General features: G+C 42.1%; 1 protein-coding gene across 3 annotated transcripts in view; it reads right to left on the bottom strand.

The window, feature by feature from the left end:
* mtcl2 (microtubule crosslinking factor 2) overlaps window positions 1-23293 on the bottom strand; it is a 145516-nt gene that overhangs the window by 4772 nt on the left and 117451 nt on the right. For all 3 annotated transcript variants that reach the window (XM_057860533.1, XM_057860525.1, XM_057860517.1), the window contains exons 16-23: window positions 19429-19578; window positions 19239-19340; window positions 18629-18693; window positions 18422-18548; window positions 15150-15656; window positions 9746-10004; window positions 9471-9680; window positions 6295-6605 (exon numbers count right to left, since the gene is read on the bottom strand). In XM_057860533.1, the coding sequence (XP_057716516.1) occupies window positions 6295-6605; window positions 9471-9680; window positions 9746-10004; window positions 15150-15656; window positions 18422-18548; window positions 18629-18693; window positions 19239-19340; window positions 19429-19578 (1731 nt within the window). The remainder of the gene's footprint in view (window positions 1-6294; window positions 6606-9470; window positions 9681-9745; window positions 10005-15149; window positions 15657-18421; window positions 18549-18628; window positions 18694-19238; window positions 19341-19428; window positions 19579-23293) is intronic.

Below are 23293 nucleotides of genomic sequence, written 5' to 3' on the forward strand. Positions count from 1 at the left end.
GAGCTGAAGACTGCTGTTCACAAACACTCTCCATCCAACCTCACTGAGCTGGAGCTGTTTTGCAAGGAAGAATGGGCAAGAATGTCAGTCTCTCGATGTGCAAAACTGATAGAAACATACCCCAAGCGACTTGCAGCTGTAATTGGAGCAAAAGGTGGCGCTACAGAGTATTAACGCAAGGGGGCCGAATAATATTGCACGCCCCACTTATCAGTTTTTTATTTGTTAAAAAAGTTTAAATTATCCAATAAATTTTGTTCCACTTCACGATTGCGTCCCACTTGTTGTTGATTCTTGACAAAAAATTCAAATTTTATATCTTTATGTTTGAAGCCTGAAATGTGGCGAAAGGTTGCAAGGTTCAAGGGGGCCGAATACTTTTGCAAGGCACTGTATTTATTTTGTTTAATGATGGAGGATCAACGGCCCTCTGGTGGCAGCGGTGGTCTGGCTGAACTGTCACCTTGTACAGCGACACAATCGTCAAAGTGTAGCGGATAAGGGTGTAATGGCAGGGGTGAAAGTGGCTAGAATTTCTTGCCGGAACTCCCCAACATGAAGGTTGCCATGGAGCCAGAAATTTTTTTTGTTTCTTTCCTTTTTTTTTTTTTTTTTGTGTGTGTGTGTGGCGGGGTCAAACCTCCTACTGAAATGCAAAGAAAACTGTTTTAGCACAGTTATTTCTATAACACATACAAAAACTGATTTTCATTCAAAATTGTATTTTTTCAATGATTTGCAAAATAAAAGTTAACAAAAACAGCTATTACCCCAACCTCGAACTTGTTTTCCCTCATTTCCTCACATACTAAATGCCAAATCTCATATTTTAACTACTTAAGAACATAGGATGTATATTAAAATTGAAGTTAATGAAAACATTTTTTTTTGTTTTTGTTTTTTAATAACAAAGATATAAGTAACATACATTCAGAAAAATAAGCACAAATGACATATAATGCAGAGTGTGCACATTGACAGCTACGAAATTCTGAACCACCCCATCAGAGCAAATAAAACTAAATATGATAAATAAGCCTTCTCACGTCTTTCGTTGCTCTTAAGATTTGATCCATTTTATGTTGCATTGCCCTTTTTTGTCGCATCAATTCAACAACCTTTTTTTTTTTTTGCAGTTCCAAAAAACATGCACATTTGAACCAACCAGAGCTAACTACTGTATCTCTGCTGATCACATGTCAGTATGACAGCCAATTGAACGGATAAATGAGTCCAGGCGTTTTGCTTTGTTGCGTGTATTAGCACATTGACGTGACTCATCATCGTCCGACTCAGATAAACTGCAGCAGCTGGAGAAACCTCCATGCCGTTCATGGAATAAAATAAATAATAAATATCGGTGGAAACGGATTACGCTACACGAGCACTTTCATATGCTTTTTGTTAACACTGTGTATGTATATCTGATGTTGGTAGATTGTTTTCTTCTTAGAGATGAAATGCATGTGTGGCAGCTTAGCATTTTTTTTTTTACATAGCGTTTTGACAGTTGCCGTCATATTTTCGGAATCAAAGCACCGTGTACCAGAACAGCAGTCCGGCCCTGAATCTCATACCGGAACTGCGTTCCTGATCGTTTTGGCCCACTTTCACCCCTATGTAACGGTACATGTATTTGTATTGAACCGTTTCGGTACGTGGTGCTCGGTTCGCAACGGAGGCGTACCGAACGAGTTTCTGACGTAATATAACCCTTACTTTTCGAGTCGACAGTTTCTTTGTGTAGATTATATTTACTCCGTCTTGTCTACTATAATGAGGACCAACACGGTAGGACAGTATAACCCAGAAACGTCAACGGTGCGACAACGTGGCGGCCGCGAGAACGCAGTGAAACGCGGGCGTTAAAGTCAATCAGCCAATGCACACCAGTCGCAGTGCGGCTGCGTGTTAGACCCGTCCCAAGCGGCTCAACATGACGCACGCGAAAACAACGGCAGTGTTTAATATTTGACGCGAGACGCGACCCTCCTGCGTCAATACTACTACCGGTAGATAGGATCGGGCAGACCGGAAGTCACTCGTGTAAAAATACGGTGGATCCGGTCGATTTTCAAACTTATATGCAATCGTAACCCACTTTTTGAGTTCATCAGATCACTTGAATGGTAGATCAGGGCACAGTTGACTTGACTTTGTTGATTTACTGCTGTCTTCTCTGCTATCATAATAACCAACACGGCCCCGTGTTCAAAACAAAACCCTCCCACCACAACAAAACAAGCAGGAACTAATATTCACATAGGAACTAAAGTTATAAAACATAAAACATACAATATAAATGAATACTATATCACATTTGTAAAATATAAACACATAATAAAATAAATAATAGCCCATTTAAATAAAATAAATTGAAATGAGCTAAAACGCCTGTAATTAAATAATAAGAATAATACACACATCCTGCTTTTTTGGCCCCGATACCGATACCTGGCTGTGCAGTATCGGCCCATACCGATACCACCCCGATTATATTATATATATTTTTTTTTTCTTAGTTTTTTTTTTTCTTTTCCCAAAGAGCTACATAATTGGATGTGAAATCATTGCTATCAAGGCTTTGTCAGGCTGTTGCTTACCTTTGCAAAATAGGAAAAAGTACACTAAACCCTAGTAGACAATAGTTGAATAAACCTTCTGCTCTCAAAGGCCAAAATAGTGCTAAATTTGTGAAATTAATAAAACATGTATAATACTAGCCCAACAGTAAGAAAGTAAAAATAAATTCATAATATTAAACTCTGAATGAACTGAATAAACTTTTTTAAACATCTCAAAGTCCAAACAGTGCAACTTTCATGAAATTATTGTCACATTCTGCTGCTGGTTGGATTGTGTTTTGTTGCTGGGCGTGGGGGCGTGGCACTTGAATCCAATGCAGGCTCGTCAACGCAGCATTTAAGTACGGGTGATCTCAGAGAAGGCTGCCGAGATATTTGCCTTGCTGATCGGTATTTGACATCTGGCACAATAATCTCGCTACATTTGATTGTTATGCCCCTGCATTGGGTTTTTCTGTTAGTGTGCTGCTCTCGTTTGTAACCGCTGCCTATCGTCTTAGTTTGTCTGTCGACCTGCTGTCACGGACTCCTTTTGTTATTTCTACTATCCCGCGATCGCGTGTTATTTCTTGTTTGCAATCATTAAACCCTTTTATGTATCCCCCGCTTGTCGTCTGCTTCGAGGTTCAACCTTGTTTCCGCATTTGCGGACGCTAACAATTATAAGTAATAATAATTGACCACAGCATCCCGTCTCTCCTTTTTTTCGGGAGGTGGGAGTCCCTTATTTCTATTTCTGAAAGGTGGCAACAATACTTTGGAAACACTTCCCAAATTACTGCGGCATTTCTTTCAGTAAAAGACAATAAAAGTAAAGTAGACGAAGTGAACTGACCAGAGATTGTTGCTCCGGTCCAGCGGCCTTCTTCCTCTGGATAGCAGTCAAACTCGTTGTGTTCGTTCACGTTTTGTCTTCAAATGTTTTATCAAGTTCGAGGTATTGAAACTGGCCGATTTAACTCCACATCTCCAAACTTTCAGGCCGCAAATCTTGCATGCAGCCATTGATTTTAATCGACGGGATTTCTATTTGGAAATATTTCCCGACCGCCGCCATATTTCCTGGTTTGTTTTTCGTCCATATGAAAAAGCCCCCTTTTGATTGGTCAGGAGTGGCTATTGGCCCGCTCTCATTGGTCTGGAGCAGGCCAATAGCGATAGCTGCTTGGTGTTCACGTGTCGTCACACAACACAGAGACAGAGTGTAGTGAGCGCCAGGAGGAGACAAAGGCTGTGGTCAAATATTATAATAATGGACCGGTAAATGGTATCGGCGCCGTCTTTGTTGGTACTCGCCGATACCGATACCACCATTTCGGGCCGGATCGGCGCCCCCTGCCGATACTACTTTCGGTATCGGTGCATCTTTAGTTAAAATCATTCTCATTGGGATTGCTTTTCTCTTTAGCACAGGACTTCTTTCTTTCAGAAAGAAAGCTGACCAATACACAGGGTCTGAAAGGCAAATTGTTGTTGGATTATCTTTAAATACCCGCTACTTTTTGAGCAGAATTCTAGCTTTGTATAGGCTAATGTTCCTATTGTTGAAAGCACAAAGGTGTGTAGTAAACAACTAGCACATTTATATTTTGCATTTTGTTTTCTTACTGTACCGAAAATGAACCAAACCGTGATCTCAAAACCGAGGTATGTACCGAACCGAGTTTTTTGTGTACAGTTACTCTCTCGTGTCTCAGCTGGAAACGCGCACGGCTAAATTAGTCCCCCCCGAGGAACACAACATGCTCCACAAGAGTCACCCCGTCTACCGAGACAGCCGCGGCCACAACAGTGTCATCTCTCAGTTCAATAGTTTTGTTATGTGTAAATAAATTGTTACTTTGCTATCAAAAGCTCTATTTGTCTTGTTGTTTATGTTATTTTGTAGAAGGGAAACATTATTCAGATGTTTGGGATGTCACAAAAGCAAAAAATAGCTGTGTTAAAGTCAAAGTAATGTTTGAAATGTGTGCTTTTACAAAAAGCTCAATTTCTCTGTTTTTTTTCATCAGAAATTGGAAAATTGCTCAAACTAAGCTATTTTCTAATGCTGATTTCTAAAGAATGGAAAAAAAGATATGAACTAACTTTTTTTCCTGCTGAAAGAAGAGAGTCTAATCTTTCTTTTGGAGGGTTCCATGTTTATATAGCAATAGAACAGAATTTTCTGTGGGCCTTGCAAAATCAGTCAAAATCCAGTAAAACGGCCGGGAGCAAAGGGCCTTGCTCAGGTGAAAATGGCTGAGAGTGAATGAGTTAAGTATATCTTTTCATGGGACAACACTGACAAAATGACACTTTGACACATGAAAAGTAGTCTATGTGCAGCTTAAATAAGAGTTCATTTATTTTCCCTTCAAAATAACTCAAAATATAGCCATTAATATCTAAACCCCTGGCAACAAAAGTGAGTACACCCCTTAGAAACTACATCCCTTAATGTCCTAATTGAGTACTGCTTGTAATTCCCCCTCCAAAATGTTATGTGACTCTTTAGTGTTACTAGGTCCAGGTGTGCATAGCGAGCAGGTGTGTTCAAATTTGTAGTGCAGCTCTCACACTCTCTCATTCTGGTCACTGAACGTTTCAACATGGCACCACATGGCAAAAACTCTCTGAGGATCTTAAAAGACGTATTATTGCGCTACGTGAAGATGGCCAAGGCTACAAGAAGATTGCCAACACCCTGAAACTGAGCTGGAGCACAGTGGCTAAGACCATCCAGCATTTTAAAAGAGCAGGGTCCAATCAGAACAGGCCTCGGGTTGGTCGTCCAAAGAAGCTGAGCGAACGTGCTGAGCGTCACATCCAAATGCTTTCTTTGAAAGATCATCGCAGGAGTGCTGTGGGCATTGCTGCAGAGATTGAAGAGGTGGGGGGTCAGCCTGTTAGTGCTCAGACCATACGCCGCACTCTACATCAAATTGGTGTCCGTGGCTGCCACTAGAGCTGGGAATCTTTGGGCACCTAACGATTCGATTACGATTACGATTCAGAGGCTCCGATTCGATTATAAAACGATTATTGATGCACCCCCCCTCCTTTTTTTTTTTTTTTTTTTTTTAAATTAAATGTTTTGTACATTAGTTCCAAAATTGTTCAAAAATCCTCTCAGGCTAAACCAAACTACTATTTCAGTATCAAGTTAACATATAGCAGTAAATAAAAAACTCCAGTCCCCACTCTGTAACAGCAGCTTTAAACTACATTCAATTAATTTAATGTTGTGAATCAACTGTTAAAGTTGTTAAAATTGCTCCCGTTATTCCATAATTTCCCTTTTGTCTACTTTTGACATGTGAAAGTTTTAAAACTTTTTTAAAGATAGATTCAAGTCAATATTTTACCGATTTAGGAGTATTTTAGATAAAAAGTTAATTAGGTTTGCTTGGAAGGTTCGCTACAACAGCCTTGCAGGGAAATGTACTGCTTTAAGATGGCGGCCGTTTACTAACGCCCGCATCTAGCTTTTTGTAGATGTGCTGCTCACGCTACCGAATCAATGGTGCATCTAGTCCTATATAAAGGATATCTACCATTACATTATGTGGATGACGTACTTTGTAACAGCTTTTCGGCAGCAGTCAGGTATGTTGTTGCGTTTTTTTTATCTCGTGGCATGAGTTGAGCTAGAGCCGTGAGTTGAGCATTGGCATTACCCGAGGGGCGGGGTAATGAGAAGCATGATGTTTAGCTACTCTCGCCCCACCTCTGCCCCCGAACCCGAAGAACCGGCACCTCCCATGACACCGATCATCTCGTCGCCGGCCGTCTGTCTCATGAAGCGCTTGTTCACGATCCTGGTCACATTGTCGTTGCCTCCGCACAGTCCGGCCAAGGCTCCCGCGGCGACCGGCTCGTCGACACAGTCTCTGTGCGCTCCTCGGCCGCGACCGCCGCACACGTTGTGGAAAAACTCTGTGACTATTCCACCCAAGCGCTGAGCGCTTGGATCAGACGGACAGACTGACGCGAAGGAGGGTTTCCCTGCGGCGTGAACTTGTCGAACCGGACCGGCACCTGAGGACACATTGATCATCATGAGTTTGCTGATTGATTGTAACTGTAAAGTAGAAGTTAGAGGGCCGATATATGGACTTTTTTTTCAACACTGGCCATCGGCCGATTAACAATAGAAAATAAGACGATAAAAAAGGATTTTGATCAGGCATCTATGTAGGCAACTGTGGCCGCCGCTGACTGACGGTAGGACCCCGGGAGGACCCTGCAGCAGCTTGAAGATGGTTGATTATAAACAAAAAAAAAAAAAATTTAAAGATTTTGATCAGGCATCTGTGTGGGCAACTGTGGTTGCCGCTGACTGACGGTAGGACCCTTAAAAGACCCTGCAGCAGCTTAAAGATAGCTGATTAAGCACACACAAAATAAAATAAAATAAAAAAAAGACTTGAATCAGGCATCTGTGTGGGCAACTGTGGCCACTGTTAGCTGACAATATGACCCCGTATGGACCCTGCAGCAGCTTGAAAATGGTCGATTAACAAAAAATAAAAAAATAGGTAGGTAATAAAAAAAGTAGAAGTTAGAGGGCCGATATATGGACTTTTTTTTCCAACACTGGCCATAGGCCGATTAACAAAAGAAAATAAGACGATAAAAAAGGATTTTGATCAGGCATCTGTGTGGGCAACTGTGGCTCCCTATGACTGGCGGTAGGACCAGGTAAGAACCCTGCAACAGCTTGAAGATGGCCGAGTAACAAAAAAAAAAAAAAGATGATAAAAAAGGATTTTGATCAGGCATCTCTGTGGGCAACTGTGGTTGCCGCTGACTGACGGTAGGACCCCTAAAAGACCCTGCAGCAGCTTAAAGATAGCTGATTAACTACACACAAAATAAAAAAAAAAAAAAAAAGACTTGAAGCAGGCATCTGTGTGGGCAACTGTGGCCACTGTTAGCTGACAATAGGACCGCAGATGGACCCTGCAGCATCTTGAAGATGGTCGATTAACAAAAATATAAAAAAATAAAATAAAAAGATGTTTAACAGAATTTTGATCAGGCATCTGTGTGGGCAACTGTGGCTCCCTATGACTGACAATAGGACCCCGGAAGGACCCTGCAGCAGCTTGAAGATGGTCGATTAACTCAAAAAAATAAAATAAAAAATACAATGGAAAAAAAGGACTTTGATCAGGCATCTCTGTGGGCAACTGTGGCCGCCTCTGACAGTAGGACCCTGGAAGGACCCTGCAGCAGTAGAGATGGGCGATTAACAAAAAAAAAAAATAGGATGATTAAGAAAGATTTTGATCAGGCATCTGTGTGGGCAGGACCTTGCAAGGACGTCCGAAGGACCTTGCAGCAGCTTAAAGATGGCCGATTAACCCCCCCCCCCCAAAAAAAAAATAAATAAATAAAATTAAATTAAAAAAAGACTTAAATCAGGCATCTGTTTGGGCAACTGTGGCCGCTGTTGACTGACAATAGGACCCTGGAAGGACCCTTTAGCAGCTTGAAGATGGTCGATTAGCCAAAATAAATAAATAAACAAATACATTAGAAATAAAATGAAAAAATGGACTTTGATCAGGCATCTGTGTGGGCAACTGTGGCTACCACTGACTGACGGTAGGACCCCGGAAGGACCCTGCAGCAGCTTGAAGATGGCCGATTAACAAAACAAAAACAAACAAACAAACAAAAATTTAAACAGGACTTTGATCAGGTATCTGCGTGGTCAACTGTGGCTGCCGCTGACTAACGGTAGGACCCCGTAAGGACCCCGCAGCTGCTTGAAAATGTCTGATTAACAAAAACAAAAAAATGGTGATATAAAATGGATTTTGATCAGGCATCTGTTGCCCCCGCTGACAGACAGCATACACCGGAAGGACCCTGCAGCAGCTTAAAGAAGACCGATTAACGAAAAGGAAAAAAAAGGATTTAAAGAAAAGGATTTTGATCAGGCATCAGTGTGGGCAGCTACTGCAGCTGCTGACCGACGGTAGAACCTCGGAAGGACCCTGCAGCAGCTAGAAGGCAGGCTGTTACAGGAAGCTTTTTTTCTTTTGTAAGTTTTGTCAATTTTTAGCTTGCATGAGAGAACATGCAATATTGCTTTAGCCTTTTAAGGTGTCCACTGAGTGATACGTACACTCTGAATGTAACTCGTAGTATTAGCATAGCATTCACATTAGCATGGCGAGCATCCTCTTAAACTCTCACTTGTTCATATCTTGTCGTGACGTGGGTTTAATCATTTGAAAATAATGTACGGTTTTTGCTAAGTGTGTATAATCATAAACAGAAGTGCTGCGTTTTTTGGCTTTAAAAAAAATCAGCTCTGGATATAGGCAATCGGCTAAAAAAAATGTAGATATCGGTATTGGCATTTGAAAACCCCATACTGGTCAACTCGTACTGTAAAGGCTGATTTAGGCTTCTGTGTTGCGGTGATGGCGGACCTACGCCGTTAACGCAGACTTCGATTTGGACCCTACGCCGCAGCTTGAAGTGCGCCTCGGAAAAAGCCTGACTACGCGCCACATCAACACGGCGTGACGTTATTGTCAAAGGCATGTAATTGGTCCGCTCAGAATGTTGTTTCCGGTTCAGCGCAACATCGCCATTTTCAAACATTCTTGAGGGCAGAGGTTGAGATGGACCAAGCCGAAGAGAGGCTTATCGAGGAGATCCTCAAATACGACCACCAGTACAATGTTCCGTCTTCGTTGCCATTGCTGTCTATGTTTGGAAGAAAAACTAAAGGAAATCGACAAGAACTCCCCAAAAACGGTAAAAAGACAAAGCCTTGATGCAGAACTTCTATTGATTAATGACGACGTAGGGTCTACACCAGCGTTGTCAAACCGATTAGTTGGTGATCAGTGGATTAACCCTGGCAGCGTTCGCGTGATTTACCTCCATCACCCCTCCATAAGGTTTCTGTGCTTCCAGAATGTTCCACCACACTGAAGAGGCTAGACAGCCCGTCAGTGAGTCCGCTCAGCACGGGGCTGTCCCTGGTAGTGGTTGAGCGAGCCCACGCCGAGCCGCCACCGCCTCCGACGGGTCTCTGCTGGAGGCTCCACAGGCTGCGTTCTCGAGTCCCGTCCAGTCTGGAGGTGGACCCTAAAAAGCAGGCACATTGATAATCACGGGAAGGAATCGTTGCGACCGTCAAAAAGCAGAAATACCTGAGGACACGCGGCGCTGGAGCTTCGGAGATCCAAACTTGGGTGAGCAACACGGCCTTTCTATCCTGCAGTGAACTTTGTCTAGAGATGTCGATATGTGTCTGGTTCTCGCCGACGCCAACGGCGATCCGGTCGTAGACGAAGGCCGGGGAGACCAGGCTTTAGCGTGCAATCCCGCGCCCCTGCTGGCGGTGAGGATGTCGGTTTGAAGCCCGATGCTGACGCAGTGGGCTGCTGTTTGCGTGGACCTGCTGACGGTCTGCAAAAATAATAATAAAGAATATGAGCGTGGTTAATAGAGTGGGCATCCATTTAAAAGTTATCATTAGCTTAACGAAATGTCTCAGATTTTTGCCATCTTTTGGTGAAAAGCAGTAACTACATGAGCGACACAAAAACAGCATTTGTTTTATATATACAGTTGGGCAAATAAGTATTTAGTCAACCACTAATTGTGCAAGTTCTCCCACTTGAAAATATTAGAGAGGCCTGTAATTGTCAACATGGGTAAACCTCAACCATGAGAGACAGAATGTGGAAGCCCCCCCCCCCCCACCCCCAGAAAATCACATTGTTTGATTGTTAAAGAATTTATTTGCAAATCATGATGGAAAATAAGTATTTGGTCAATACCAAAAGTGCATCTCAATACTTTGTTATGTACCCTTTGTTGGCAATAACGGAGGCCGAACGTTTTCTGTAACTCTTGTTGAAATTCGCCCCCCCGGCCAAGGCGCACGGGAACAGCAACGGCCGAACAAAGTGCCGCTCTGCCGATGCTGCCTCCGCGCGCGCCAACCGGGAAGGCAGAACTTCGCGGGTTCTCTCTGACATTAACCCTTTGTACTGACTCCATGTTCCAAAAGTTTGAAAAAGACTCGCCGAAAGCAGGTTGACAATTTATTCGTCGACAATGGTAGAAAACAAGGCAAAAGCAGATGACGGAGGGACAATTGTGGATCCAAAACAAGGCTACATGTTTCCGAGCAGCAAAAATCTGTTATCTCAGTGTCCAGTCTTTTTAAAGTCCTTGATGAAGCAGGCCGCGCTGAAGGTGTGTCCGAAGGTGTGTCTGGGCGTTGCTTTTGGGTCATCCCCTCTGTGGCAGGTTTTGGGCGGCTTAGGTTCTTGCGCGGATGGGACACCCGCTATCAACTTCGTTGTCCGGGCTGGCTTGTACTTGTTTTAGGACAAAGCGCTTTGTCCTTGGAGTTTGCTGGGAGAGCTGATTGCAAGAGTTGGTGCGTCAATCTTGTTCGTGACGCAGGCGTTGGGCTTCTGTGATGAGACGGCATTGTGTATCTCTTCTATTTCTTCTCATTAAACTATGGTGTGCTATTTATTTTATATTAGTAGTGCAGTCCTACCGTAAATATGAAAATGATACTATTTCCTCATAAATTATATTACGTGTGTTAGAGTAATGCAAACAGTTAGACGGTGCCTACGAGAACCTGTACCATTCTTTCTAATCTCCCCCTCATTAGCCCGGATAAGGTGATTCCCTTTACTGTGTCAAAGGGCATGTAGTGGAGTCTGCTTAAACAATAGTTAGATGAATGTGTTAGACCAGGGGTGTCCAAACTTTTTGCAATGGGGGCCAGATTTGGTGTGGTAAAAATGTGGTGGGCCGACCTTGGCTGAGGTTCTTTACATACAACAACAATATATTTAAACAAATTTCAGCAAGCCATTCTGTTTCATATTTGCTTTTTTATTATAATTTCAACAGTCTTAAACATGTGTTTTGGTTAATTTGAAACATGCAATTCACATGCAGTTGAATATTCACGAACTTTTTTTTTTCTCAAACAGAAGTAATTGTACTCTTGAGTGCAAATTACATTTGAAAAATGAAATATAACAACATGGCAATTATTTGTTTACAGAACTTTAAAGTAAAATATCAGATAAATGAGAAAATCACAATAATGCAAGGCTCATTTGAAATATGACATCAGTAACTATAAACGTTGATTGAACTTTTAAAAGTTTATTCTGAAGTGAAATGATAACCTGACTGACTGATTTTGATCCAAACAAACGAAATCAATTCAGAGACTTACTGTAAATGACATATGAATAATTCTAAATATTGAATGACTTGCCTGCATTAATGTGACGGGTGATATTGGGATCTGGAATCCAGCACCAAGGCCAGGTCTGGCTCAAAGGCAGTGGTATTGATGCGCAAAATGTCTCGCAAGTGAGTGTCTGTTAGGCGTGTCCTCACACGGCTCTTATTTAAGTTCATAACCGAGAATGTCTTCTCACACAAATACGTCGACCCAAACAAGCTGAGCATTTTCTTAGCAAATGCCCGAATCTCTGGAAACCGGTCCTTGTCCAGCTGTCGGTAAAAGTTGGTGAGAGAAAGCTGCTGGTGCTCTCAGCGTCACACTGCAGCTCAATGAGCTCCAGCTGCAAATGGTCTGAAACATCATCTGTGTCCACGGAAAAAGGTGAGGAAAATAAAGCGATCTCCTTTTCGATAGCTGCAAAATCCTGAAAGCGCTGTTTAAACTCTCCAGCAAGAGATGAAATATCTGATGCGTACTTCCTCGTTTGGGCAATGACATTGCGCTGTGGGAATGTGGTCATTATTTCTTGCAGCGCTGAAAAGTGTGCCGTATTGGGGTGGGTCTGCGACAGGTGTCTTTCAAACAGTTGCAGCTTGGTTGCAAAGGCTTTTATGTGTGAATATAGTTGGCTTATGACTGCGTCTGGTCCCTGGAGACTGGTGTTGAGGACATTAAGGTGCTTTGTAATATCAACTAGAAAACCCAAATCAGCCAGCCAAATTGGGTGCTTAGTTCTCGCATAGGTTGTCCCTTTTCCGCCAAAAACTCACCGATTTGCTCCCTGATAGAGTAGAAGCGTGACAGCGTAGAACCCCGACTGAGCCATCCCACGTCAGTGTGATAGACAACATCTCCATATTCTGCATGAATCCCGCTTAGAAACTGTTGGAACTGGCGGTGGCATAGCGCTCTGGAGCGGATGTAGTTGATGGCCTTTATCACCGGTTTCATAACATGTTCGTATTGCAGATGTTTGGCACACAGAACTTGCTGATGAATGATGCAATGTAGTTTTACAGCTTTACCGCCTTCTTCATTTACTTTGCTACTTATTAGTGTTGCTAATCCACTTCGTTCACCTGTCATGGATGGTGCGCCATCCGTAATAATCCCAGAAATTCTATTCCACGGGAGTTTCATGTCATCCACGGCAGCGCAAACAGAAGAGAATAAGTCTGTTCCTCTCGTTTGGTTTTTCAAGCTCGCGAGGTCCAGTAGTTCTTCAGTAATGTTCATTTCATTATCCACTCCCGTCAAAAAAATGAGTCACTGAGCAGTGTCAGAGGCGTCTGTGCTTTCGTCACAAGCCAGCGAAAAAAAGTCAAACTCCTTTCCTCTGGCTCCCAATTGTCTTTTGATGTCCGATGATACTTCTTCAATCCTGCGCGCCACAGTGTTACGTGCCAGGCAGACTTTGGCAAACTCATGCTGCTTCTCAGGACAAATTTTTTTCACCATAGTCATCACGCACTCTTTAATAAATTCACCCTCAGTGAAAGGTTTGCAATGCTTTGCGATCAGTGCTGCTACCTCGTAACTAGCCTTTGTGGCGTTCTCATTTGACTCTCTGGCTCTTGCAAAATACTGCTGCTGTGACGATAAACTAGCTTCCAGTTTCTTCAATTTCTCATTGCGTTCCTTCCCTGCAATCTTGTCATAAATGTCAGCGTGTCTCATTTGATAATGTCGCTTGACATTGAATTCTTTAAAAACAGTCACTCTTTCCTGGCAAATGAGGCAGACGCAGTTGTTGCCTATTTCAATAAAGAAATAGTCAAATTTCCACCTCTCATTGAAGCGCCGGCCCTCACAGTCAACTTTTCATTTTTTGTTCATTGTCGCCATTTTAGAAAATTGGGGGTAAAACGTCACACGCAGTGATGTCACTCAGAGTGCTGCTGCCCTCTAGTGGGTAAATGAGGAACAGCATTTAGTGTAAACTACTTCATATACTGCTCAATTTATTAAGTCAATGTGCGGGCCAGACGTCATGGGTTTTATGACAGAGGCTGCGGGCCGGATGAAATTTGACCACGGGCCGCATTTGGCCCGCGGGCCGGACTTTGGACATGCCTGTGTTAGACTAATGCAAACAATATATGGCGTGTGCGATGACGGTATCTTTTCCCTTCACCTTTCACAAGCTTTTCACACACTGTTGCTGGTATTTTGGCCCATTCCTCCATGCAGATCCCCTCTAGAGCAGTGATGTTTTGGGGCTGTCGTTGGGCAACACGGACTTTCAACTCCTTCCAAAGATTTTCTATGGTGTTGAGATCTGTAGACTGGCTAGGCCACTCCAGGACCTTGAAATGCTTCTTACGAAGTCACTCCTTTGTTGCCCTGGCTGTGTGTTTGGGATCATTGTCATGCTGAAAGACCCAGCCATGTCTCATCTTCAATGCCCTTGCTGATGGAAGGAGATTTTCACTCAAAATCTCTCGATACATGGCCCCATTCATTCTTTCCTTTACACAGATCAGTTGTCCTGGTCCCTTTGCAGAAAAACAGCCCCAAAGCTGATGTTTCCACCCCCATGCTTCACAGTGGGTATGGTGCAATTCAGTATTCTTTTTCCTCCAAACACGAGAACCTGTGTTTCTACCAAAAAGTTCTATTTTGGTTTTATCTGACCACAACACATTCTCCCAGTCCTCTTCTGGATCATCCAAATGCTCTCTAGCGAACCGCAGATGGGCCTGGACGTGTACTTTCTTCAGCACGGGGACACGTCTGGCAGTGCAGGATTCGAGTCCCTGGCGGCGCATTGTGTTACTGATAGTAGCCTTTGTTACTGTGGTCCCAGCTCTTTGTAGGTCATTCACTAGGTCCCTCCGTGTGGTTCTGGGATTTTTGCTCACCGTTCTTGTTATCATTTTGACGCCACGGGGTGAGAAAGGAGTTGAAAGTCCGCGTTGCGCAACGACAGCCCCAAAACATCACTGCTCTAGAGGAGATCTGCATGGAGGAATGGGCCAAAATACCAGCAACAGTGTGTGAAAAGCTTGTGAAGAGTCAACAAAGGGTACATAACAAAGTATTGAGATGAACTTTTGGTATTGACCAAATACTTACTTTCCACCATTTGCAAATAAATTCTTTAAAAATCAAACAATGTGATTTTCTGTTTTTTTTCCCCATATTCTGTCTCTCATGGTTAAGGTTTACCCATGTTGACAATTACAGGCCTCTCTAATATTTTCAAGTGGGAGAACTTGCACAATTAGTGGTTGACTAAATACTTATTTGCCCCACTGTAAGCTTAAGTTGTCCACTCTAGTGACCACTGTCCCTGAGAGAGTTAAAAAAATGAGTTCTCTTACGGGTTCCTTAGCGGATTTCCTCTCTAGAGATGAGGAACGAATGGCTTGGCGCACACAGTTCGTCATCTCCTTCATGTCGTCGCTCAGATTTGCGGAAATCTCCCCCATTTCCAAGTTGTGGAACGCCGACGAGCTCATCCCGTCTGCCGAGACGGAAACTGCGGTGCATTCGCTCCTGCTCTCCAGCAACTCTAGATGCGACTTGGACAGCGAGCTCAGCCACTGCTCATAAGACCACGAAAAGCAGGACGGGGACTGCTGAAGCTCAACCGGACCGGTCCCCAGAGCAGGGCTCGCGTCAGGGTTACGATGCAGCTCATTGCCGTCCGGCGTACTTCGCTGATGCTCGACGCGTCGGACGGCCGGTGGGCTGTAGTACATCCGTATTCCTGTACTTTCTGGAGCGGTATGGCTCCTTGGGACCGACTCCAGATCCAGTTGCGAGCTCACTAAGTTGCTAGCACTGGGGCCATCCCATGTTTTAAAGGGGTCCCTGACATCCGGAGTCTGGAAGAAATACATATCAGAAAAAAATCAATGACCTGAGGCAATAGTAGGTTGATCAAATGTTTACATACAGTAGACAAAGATAGGCGTGATTAACTAATTTGCTCCCAAAAACGTATAAATGTTCTTTTTTTAATTTTTTCAGTGTCCCAAAGACATATTTATGTTTTTTTTCACAAGAGACGATCGATCGGGTCAGATCACGTCATTTTCAAAGTATCGGAATCGGCAAAAAAATATCGGACATGCCTTTTAAAAAAAAAAAAAAAAAAAATATATATATATATATATATATATATATATATATATTTTTTTTATTAAATTTTTTTTTTATTTAAATCGTTTTCTAATTGTATTTAACGTTACAGACAAAAAATCTTACACTCACCCAGAGTAGTTTTGGCTTAAAGTAGGGCTATCAAATTTATTGCGTTAACGGCGGTAATTAATTTTTTAAAATTAATCACGTTAAGTAATTTCCGCATGTCGGGTTCAATCTAGAAAGACGCCGTTTTACCTATAGATAGCGCTAAAAGGCAGCGTATAATGAGTAGAGAGAATTTTGACAGCCTTTGGATCCATTTTTTATGTGGCTAAAGCCTTACAATACCTCTCTCAGCAATTAAAAATAACGTGGGAGGCAATGTGGGGAAGAAAGGTAGTCGTTGATCATTTTCTTAACACCCTATGTTCTTTCCCAACGCAGAGAAGATATATCAATTGGTGCCCCTACGCAGTCATGGTTGCACTTCCCAACATGCATTTGGGCAGAAGTTAAATGGCTGCAGTATCATTTACTGAAAGCTCAACAAATACACTAGATGGCAATATTTAGTCACGATATACAAAGTCACATTTATCCTTTAAGAATTACAAGTCTTTCTATCCGTGGATCCCTCTCACAGAAAGAATGTTAATAATGTAAATGCCATCTTGAGGATTTATTGTCATAATAAATAAATACAGTACTTATGTACTGTATGTCGAATGTATATATATAGTATATAGTTTTATTCATTTTTTTCTTAATGCATTGCCAAAATGTATATGATCGGGAAAAATTATCGGGAATGATTGGAATTGAATCGGGAGCAAAAAAAGCAATCGGATCGGGAAATATCGGGATCGGCAGATACTCAAACTAAAACGATCGGGATCGGATCGGGAGCAAAAAAACATGATCGGAACAACCTGAGTTCTGATGCAACTTAGCTCCAAAGCACAATGCTGAAAATCCATTTTAAAGCAATAAACCTGGCCACTGGAGGGCAGTAGCGCATTTTGTAAGACCCGCAACCCGATTCAACGGAACGAATAGCCAGGCCGCACGGCCGGAGCGCCGGCGGAAGTCGAGCGAATGGATGTCCAGGATGCCAGGTGGTGGACGACCGAGCAGAACAACCGGGAAGACTCCCAGGATGCCAGGCGCTGGACGGCCGCGCAGAACGACCGTGACCACCATTGCAGCGAAGGATGCCGTTGAGTCCGTGCTGCTCGCCGAGCACAGCCCGCGCCGCCGTGCTCGGCCGCTCGCGTCCCCCGCACCCTCCAGTGTCCCGCGACTCAGCCGGAAACGCGCATGGCCAAACCAATTCCCCCCCATGAACAAAAGTTATCCAGGCGAACTCCGCCACGAGGCAATGGTCACCACAAAAAGTAGTGTTGCAACGATTAATCGATTAACTCGAGTATTCGATTAGAAAAAAAATTTCGAATTAAATTTTGTTGCTTCGAGTATTTGTTTAAAGTGGCGTTGAAATGGTTTATTTTGAAAGTGTTTGCATTTAGTTTTATTGATTTGGTTGGATACACTGCTCTCTGGTCTGCCTCTTTTCACATGGCTGAATCCAACTGCTACCTGTTAAGACCAACATAAACTAAGTTTTTGTTTGAGCTAATGTTTTTGAATGCATTCATAATTTAGTGTATAGGTATATTTTGCCGTTTTTTTGTGGGAATATATGTCTGAACCATTTGTTAAGAGCATTGTAAAAAAAAAAAAAAAAAAAAAACTTTAGCATTTTATAGCATTTAAGCTAGCGGACGTTTTCATTGTAAGTTAGCCAATTGTTCTTTTGTTGTACATAGATCCTCGTTAAAAAAAAATCTATACCGTTTGAGGCTCAGCTCAGGTATTTTAATTTTTCATGTTCCTTATCCGATGACTCGATTATTCGAACTAACTAGTCCATCGATTAATCGACTACTAAAAAATTTGATAGCTGCAGCCCTAAAAGAAAGACTAAAAAAAATTCATCTTGATGAGACAGGCGGCGGTGAGGGAAAAGTTTACCCCGGCTGTCGCGACCACAACAGCGTCATCTCTCAGTTCAATAGTTTAGTTATGTGTAAATAAATTGCTACTTTGCTATCAAAAGCTCTATTTGTCTTGTTGTTTATGTTATTTTGTGGAAGGAAAACATTATTCAGATGTTTGGGATGTCACAAGAAGCAAAAAAATAGCTGTGTTAAAGTCAAAGTTATGTTTGAAAAAGTTCAATTTCTGTTTTTTCATCAGAGATTGGAAAATTGCTCAAATTAAGCTACTTTCTAATGCTGATTTCTAAAGAATGGAAAAAGATATGAACTAACTTTTTTTCCTGCTGAAAGAAGAGAGTCTAATCTTTCTTTTGGTGGGTTCCATGTTTACATAGCAATAGAACAGAATTTTCTGTGGGCCTTGCAAAATCAGTCAAAATCCAGTAAAACGGCCGGGAGTGAAGGGGGTTGCACCGGTGAAAATGGCTGGAAGTGAATGAGTTAACCTGATTAGTCAGACAAGTCCAGTTCTTCTTGTTGGAGTCACTCAGCTGTGGGCAAATCAAATTAGGCAGGACTGTTGCTAAGCTGGTCTGGAATTCTGGTGCGTCAAGTTCTGGTGTGGATTTGGTCCTGAAAAAAATAAAATAAAAACATTCACATTTATATATTATGTTCATAAAGAAACTTTTATGACGCGGCCAAGCATTTACCTTGGTGATCCCGTTCTACTGGTGACGATTGTGTCTGAAGACGACCCAGCACTTGGAGACTTTGACTGTAGGTTCAAGAACAAGGGCAGGGAAAAAAAATATCAGCTAAACACACACGACATACCAAAGGGGCGCTAAAGGGGCGCTTGGAGTCTTGTCAGTCATGTTATCAGTTGGCTATCGGACCGGTGTTCCTTATAGGACACGATGTCCCGCCATTTGTTCTGGACTATCCTGAAGAACTGATTGCAGGATCTGGTGTTGGAGACGTGGGCTTATACTATGTCTAATGCCCTATGTCAAAAATATTCCGCTTTTTTTCCCTTAAACTATGATATAAATGCTATTCATTTTAGATTGGGTACGTTAGAGTCATACAAACAGTAAGTAAATACAAGAAAAGATACTATTCCCTTCACTAAGGAGGGCGGAGCTTTTCCAACGGGTCAATCACAATTTAAAATGAAACCTGGAAAAAAATTGTGACTCAAAGCTGTACTTCGTCGGGAGTGCTTTGGCTTTTTAATAAAATATCAAAAGAAATAGGGAACTGCCAACTATCATCATTGACGCACATTTGCATCTTTGATATTTTCATACATACACGCACCTTGCTCTCTCTCAGCCTCTTTTCCCACTGAGCTCTCTCCTGGCTGAACCTCTCCAACAGCTCCAGCTTCTCTCTGCCCCAGTTCCTCTCGCCGATCTGAAGCTGTCACAGCAAAGAACGGCATTGTTGTTAACCTCAAAATAGTTGAATCACTGCGGCTGTCCCGTACGGGCGGCAAAACATATCGGACCTGTTTAGTCAAGTCCATCACGGCCGCGTAGGACTCGGCCAAAAGGTGCTGGTGCTCCTCTCGCTCTCTGTTTAGCGCCACCTTTAAGTCCGGTGTGTCTGTTGCATCCGCTGAGGTCGGAGTGCTTGCTTTGGCTGCTTTGCTCTCAAGCTGAGGGAAAACATCACTGAATTAGGTTCACAATGACGCTATCAGCCGTAAAATAATGTTTTTCCCATACAAATGTTTCCTATTATTATGACTTACATACTGTGTTAGTATTTGTGGATGATATTAGCTTGGTGATAAAGTACAGTATTTTCCGCACTATAATGCACACCTAAAAGCCTTCAACTGTCTCAAAAGCCGATAGTGTACCTTATAATCTGAAGGAATCTGACCCTTTAGCCAGATTGCCAGAATCACGCCGACCCGGGTTGTTGGAGCCGCGCCAGCGCGTGTCCGGCAATTCGGCTGAGATCCTGACAACCCGGCCAAAAGGCCAAACTCCGCATGTTCACATTAGTTTTAACCCCTTGTCAAGACTTTTAAGACCTTTTTTATAGCCATTTCAACTGAAAATTAATACTTTTCTTGCACCCATTATTTAGATCATATTGAATCGTATTGATTAAATAAAGCACTGAACATCAAATTTAACCTCAATTACTAATTGTGTTTGACAAAAGAATGCACATATATTGAAGACACTATTGAAACACATTTAAAGTAACATTATAAAGTCTGTCGGAATTTTTTTAAACACACACACGCACACAATAATTATGGACAAAAAGAGGAGGAGGACAGGACTCAGACCAGCCATCTTCTGTAACAGGCTAGCCGCTAGTGCACCTGCCAAGACCCCAGTGAACATGGCTAATTCTCGAGTTAAAACGGCGAAATTCACATTCATTCGAAAGGCAAACCGAAATGTTTAAGCAGGTCCACTGCCTTCGCGTGACCCCTAAACTGCAACCTAAAGTATCTGGATGTAACTTGAGCCCCTATCACATACTCCAAAACAACGGGAATAGCGCGGGACTTAACCGTGCAGCAGTTGTGTGTGAAAACAATTTCCCGTGTCGACTGACATGGGAAGCAGTGTGCGTGAAAGCAGGCGTTAAATTCCCGGGTCACAGCAGATGGCTGATGACTTAAATATCATAGCGGCGGCCGATGTAACTTCCTCCCTCTTCGAAGTAAGAGGAAGAGCGGTAAACAAACATCACAATTATGAACATAGCAAGCTGGAAACAGCTAATTAAACTGAAAACATGACCAAAATTAAAATGTCAATTATTACGTCGGGCCGGGCCAAGGTTCTTTCTCGCTAAATTTTTGAAATAACTATATATTAATGATGTATGAATGATAAACTAAGGAATACTTGTTATAAAATAAATAATTTGGATTAAAAAAAAGAAGGCGCTGTATGGTCATTGCAGAGCCAGAGCGTGCCTATAGACCCTACTCACGTTACGTCACAGCCACGCCCCCGCGCCATGTTGTCCGTATACTCGTCATGTTAATGCATTAGCGCTTCGTAAATTCCTCCTATTATGGCGTGTTTTTCTGCTCGTTAACATTAATAATCAAAATGGTGAAGTCGTGTGTGGCGGTCGGTTGCAAAAACAGAGAAGATAGACGGAGAGACTTGAATTTTTACCGTATTCCGAGAGACACGAAGAGGAGACCGAGATTTACTGCTGCAATTCGACGAGAAAACTGGGCTCCAAACGACTACCACAGATTGTGTAGTAGTCATTTTATATCTGGTAAGATGCATTTAATATATATTTAGAGGGTTTTGGGCTGACAACCACAATAAAATCATTGCTAGGCTAATCGCCGACAACATACACTCAGACGTTGTGAATGAACTACCTGAAAATATATAATTATAAGGGGATAATCAGACAGTTGTCATACAATTAATTTACAATTTCACTATTGAGGTCAAAAGCCAAAAAATAAATTCAACTAGGGACAATCTGGAGTAGTGCTATCGCACTTCATATTTATTACTATTATATATGTATGTAGTGAGAGTGCTATCGCTAAACCATATAAACATTAAAAGCTCTAGCTCCATTGACAAATGATATGAAATACATTAGGCTTGACAGTGGATGTTAGCAAGAACAAAAGATTTTGAATTGAAAATTTCGTAACTCGCCTTCCGAGCACAAGATTCCTGCCGAATTTTCGTGTACGAGAACCTGTTTCACCCAACCAGCAACGTAGCATTTATAAGCCTCCAAGCTCTTAAAGTTTTTCAAACTTTCGTGAGAATAGGCTGATTTTGTGTGGACAAGATAGTTGTAATAAATATCAGGATAGCAGATGTCAGGCGAAGCCAGCGGGTCGAAAAACATCGATTTAGGCATCAAATACGGATCTGGTGAATGGATAAACTGAAGCTTTTCCACGTAACGCCTTTTATGCAACGCATCCAATGAGTTTACAGCGTCAGATAACACCGGGGCTTCCATGAATTGCTCTATAACTTGCTCGACTAATTGAAAACAATGAGAATAGGTCTAAAAAATAGGTACAATATGGCGGCCGGAAACAACGACACGCCCATTTGTGACGTAGGTGAGTAGGGTCTATACGCCCTTTTTAATCTTCCCCTCTGCGAGTCCGCAAAACCGCATCCGTTTAAGTATATTCAACAAACTTTTCCAGCGTTATTTCGTTGTGTAAATAAATTTATAATGTTCATAAAAATATGTAGTCTATTTAAACATTAAGAAAATGTGCGTTTTTTTTTCTGCCAACTGAGAATTCGTTATAAAAGACAGGCTTTTTTGCGCACATCGTCACAAATGTTGTCACACAAAACGCGGGTCAGGCTTTAATACCCGCGGACCAGTTCGGGTCGGGCTGGACTTTTTAGGCCCGATTTTACCTCCATCTTAAAGTCTTGATGAGCTTAAATTGGCTGCAGTTACGAAGTCGGGAATGCTCCCTCCGGGAAAAACACACGATTTGAGCAACATTATGTTTAACAAACTTTTCCAGCGTTATTTCATTGTCTAAATGCATTTACAATGGTCATAAAAATATGTAGACTATTTAAATATTAAAAAAATGTACGTTTTTTTCTGCCAACGGAAAATTCATTACAAAAGACAGTTAAGACATCGGGAACGCTCCCTCTGGGACAAAACGCAATATGACCAACATTGTGACAGCTGATGCCGACCAAAAATGACATAATATCCGAAATAGATCACCAATGGACTCATTTGAAGTATATGAATGGTGGTCTGTTTTGGTGTTCAGAATCCACAATACTGCTGGGTTTTCGTTCCACCGACAAACGGACGCATTCCCGATGATGAGGATTCTCCGTTTTGCCGGTTGTGGTGGTTTGGCACGCACGAGTTGCATTTCGATTTGTAGTGCAGTGCATCGTAAAAATTCTATGTGTCATCTTTGTTATGGATTTTTAAAAAAAACAAACAAACAAAAAAAACTTCGTCACGGATATAATTTAGGTTGCACTGAGATGTTCTTCAAAATTAAGACCACGGTGAAAAAATTCCAGACTTACAACAGCTAATTAAATACTTTTAATACCTTTAATAATGGAAAACTAAATTCAATATTTTTTTAATACTTTTAATAACCCGCGGGTACCCTGTAAATGATCACAATGGGAGTACGTCATACTCTCAATGAGAAACATTAAAACTGTTTGGACGAACAGGACACTCAGATTTCCATTCGCCACGTCAAGCAGCTGAAGAGGACAGGTTTTAAAAAAAAAAAAAAAAAAAGTTTTATCCAATTACTCGATTAATTGATGGAATTATCAGTAGAATACTCGATTTCTAAAATATTAGGTAGCTGCAGCCCTAAAATAATTATTCATAGC

The sequence above is a fragment of the Corythoichthys intestinalis genome, chromosome 2, assembly GCF_030265065.1.
Source record: "Corythoichthys intestinalis isolate RoL2023-P3 chromosome 2, ASM3026506v1, whole genome shotgun sequence".
NCBI lineage: Eukaryota > Metazoa > Chordata > Actinopteri > Syngnathiformes > Syngnathidae > Corythoichthys > Corythoichthys intestinalis.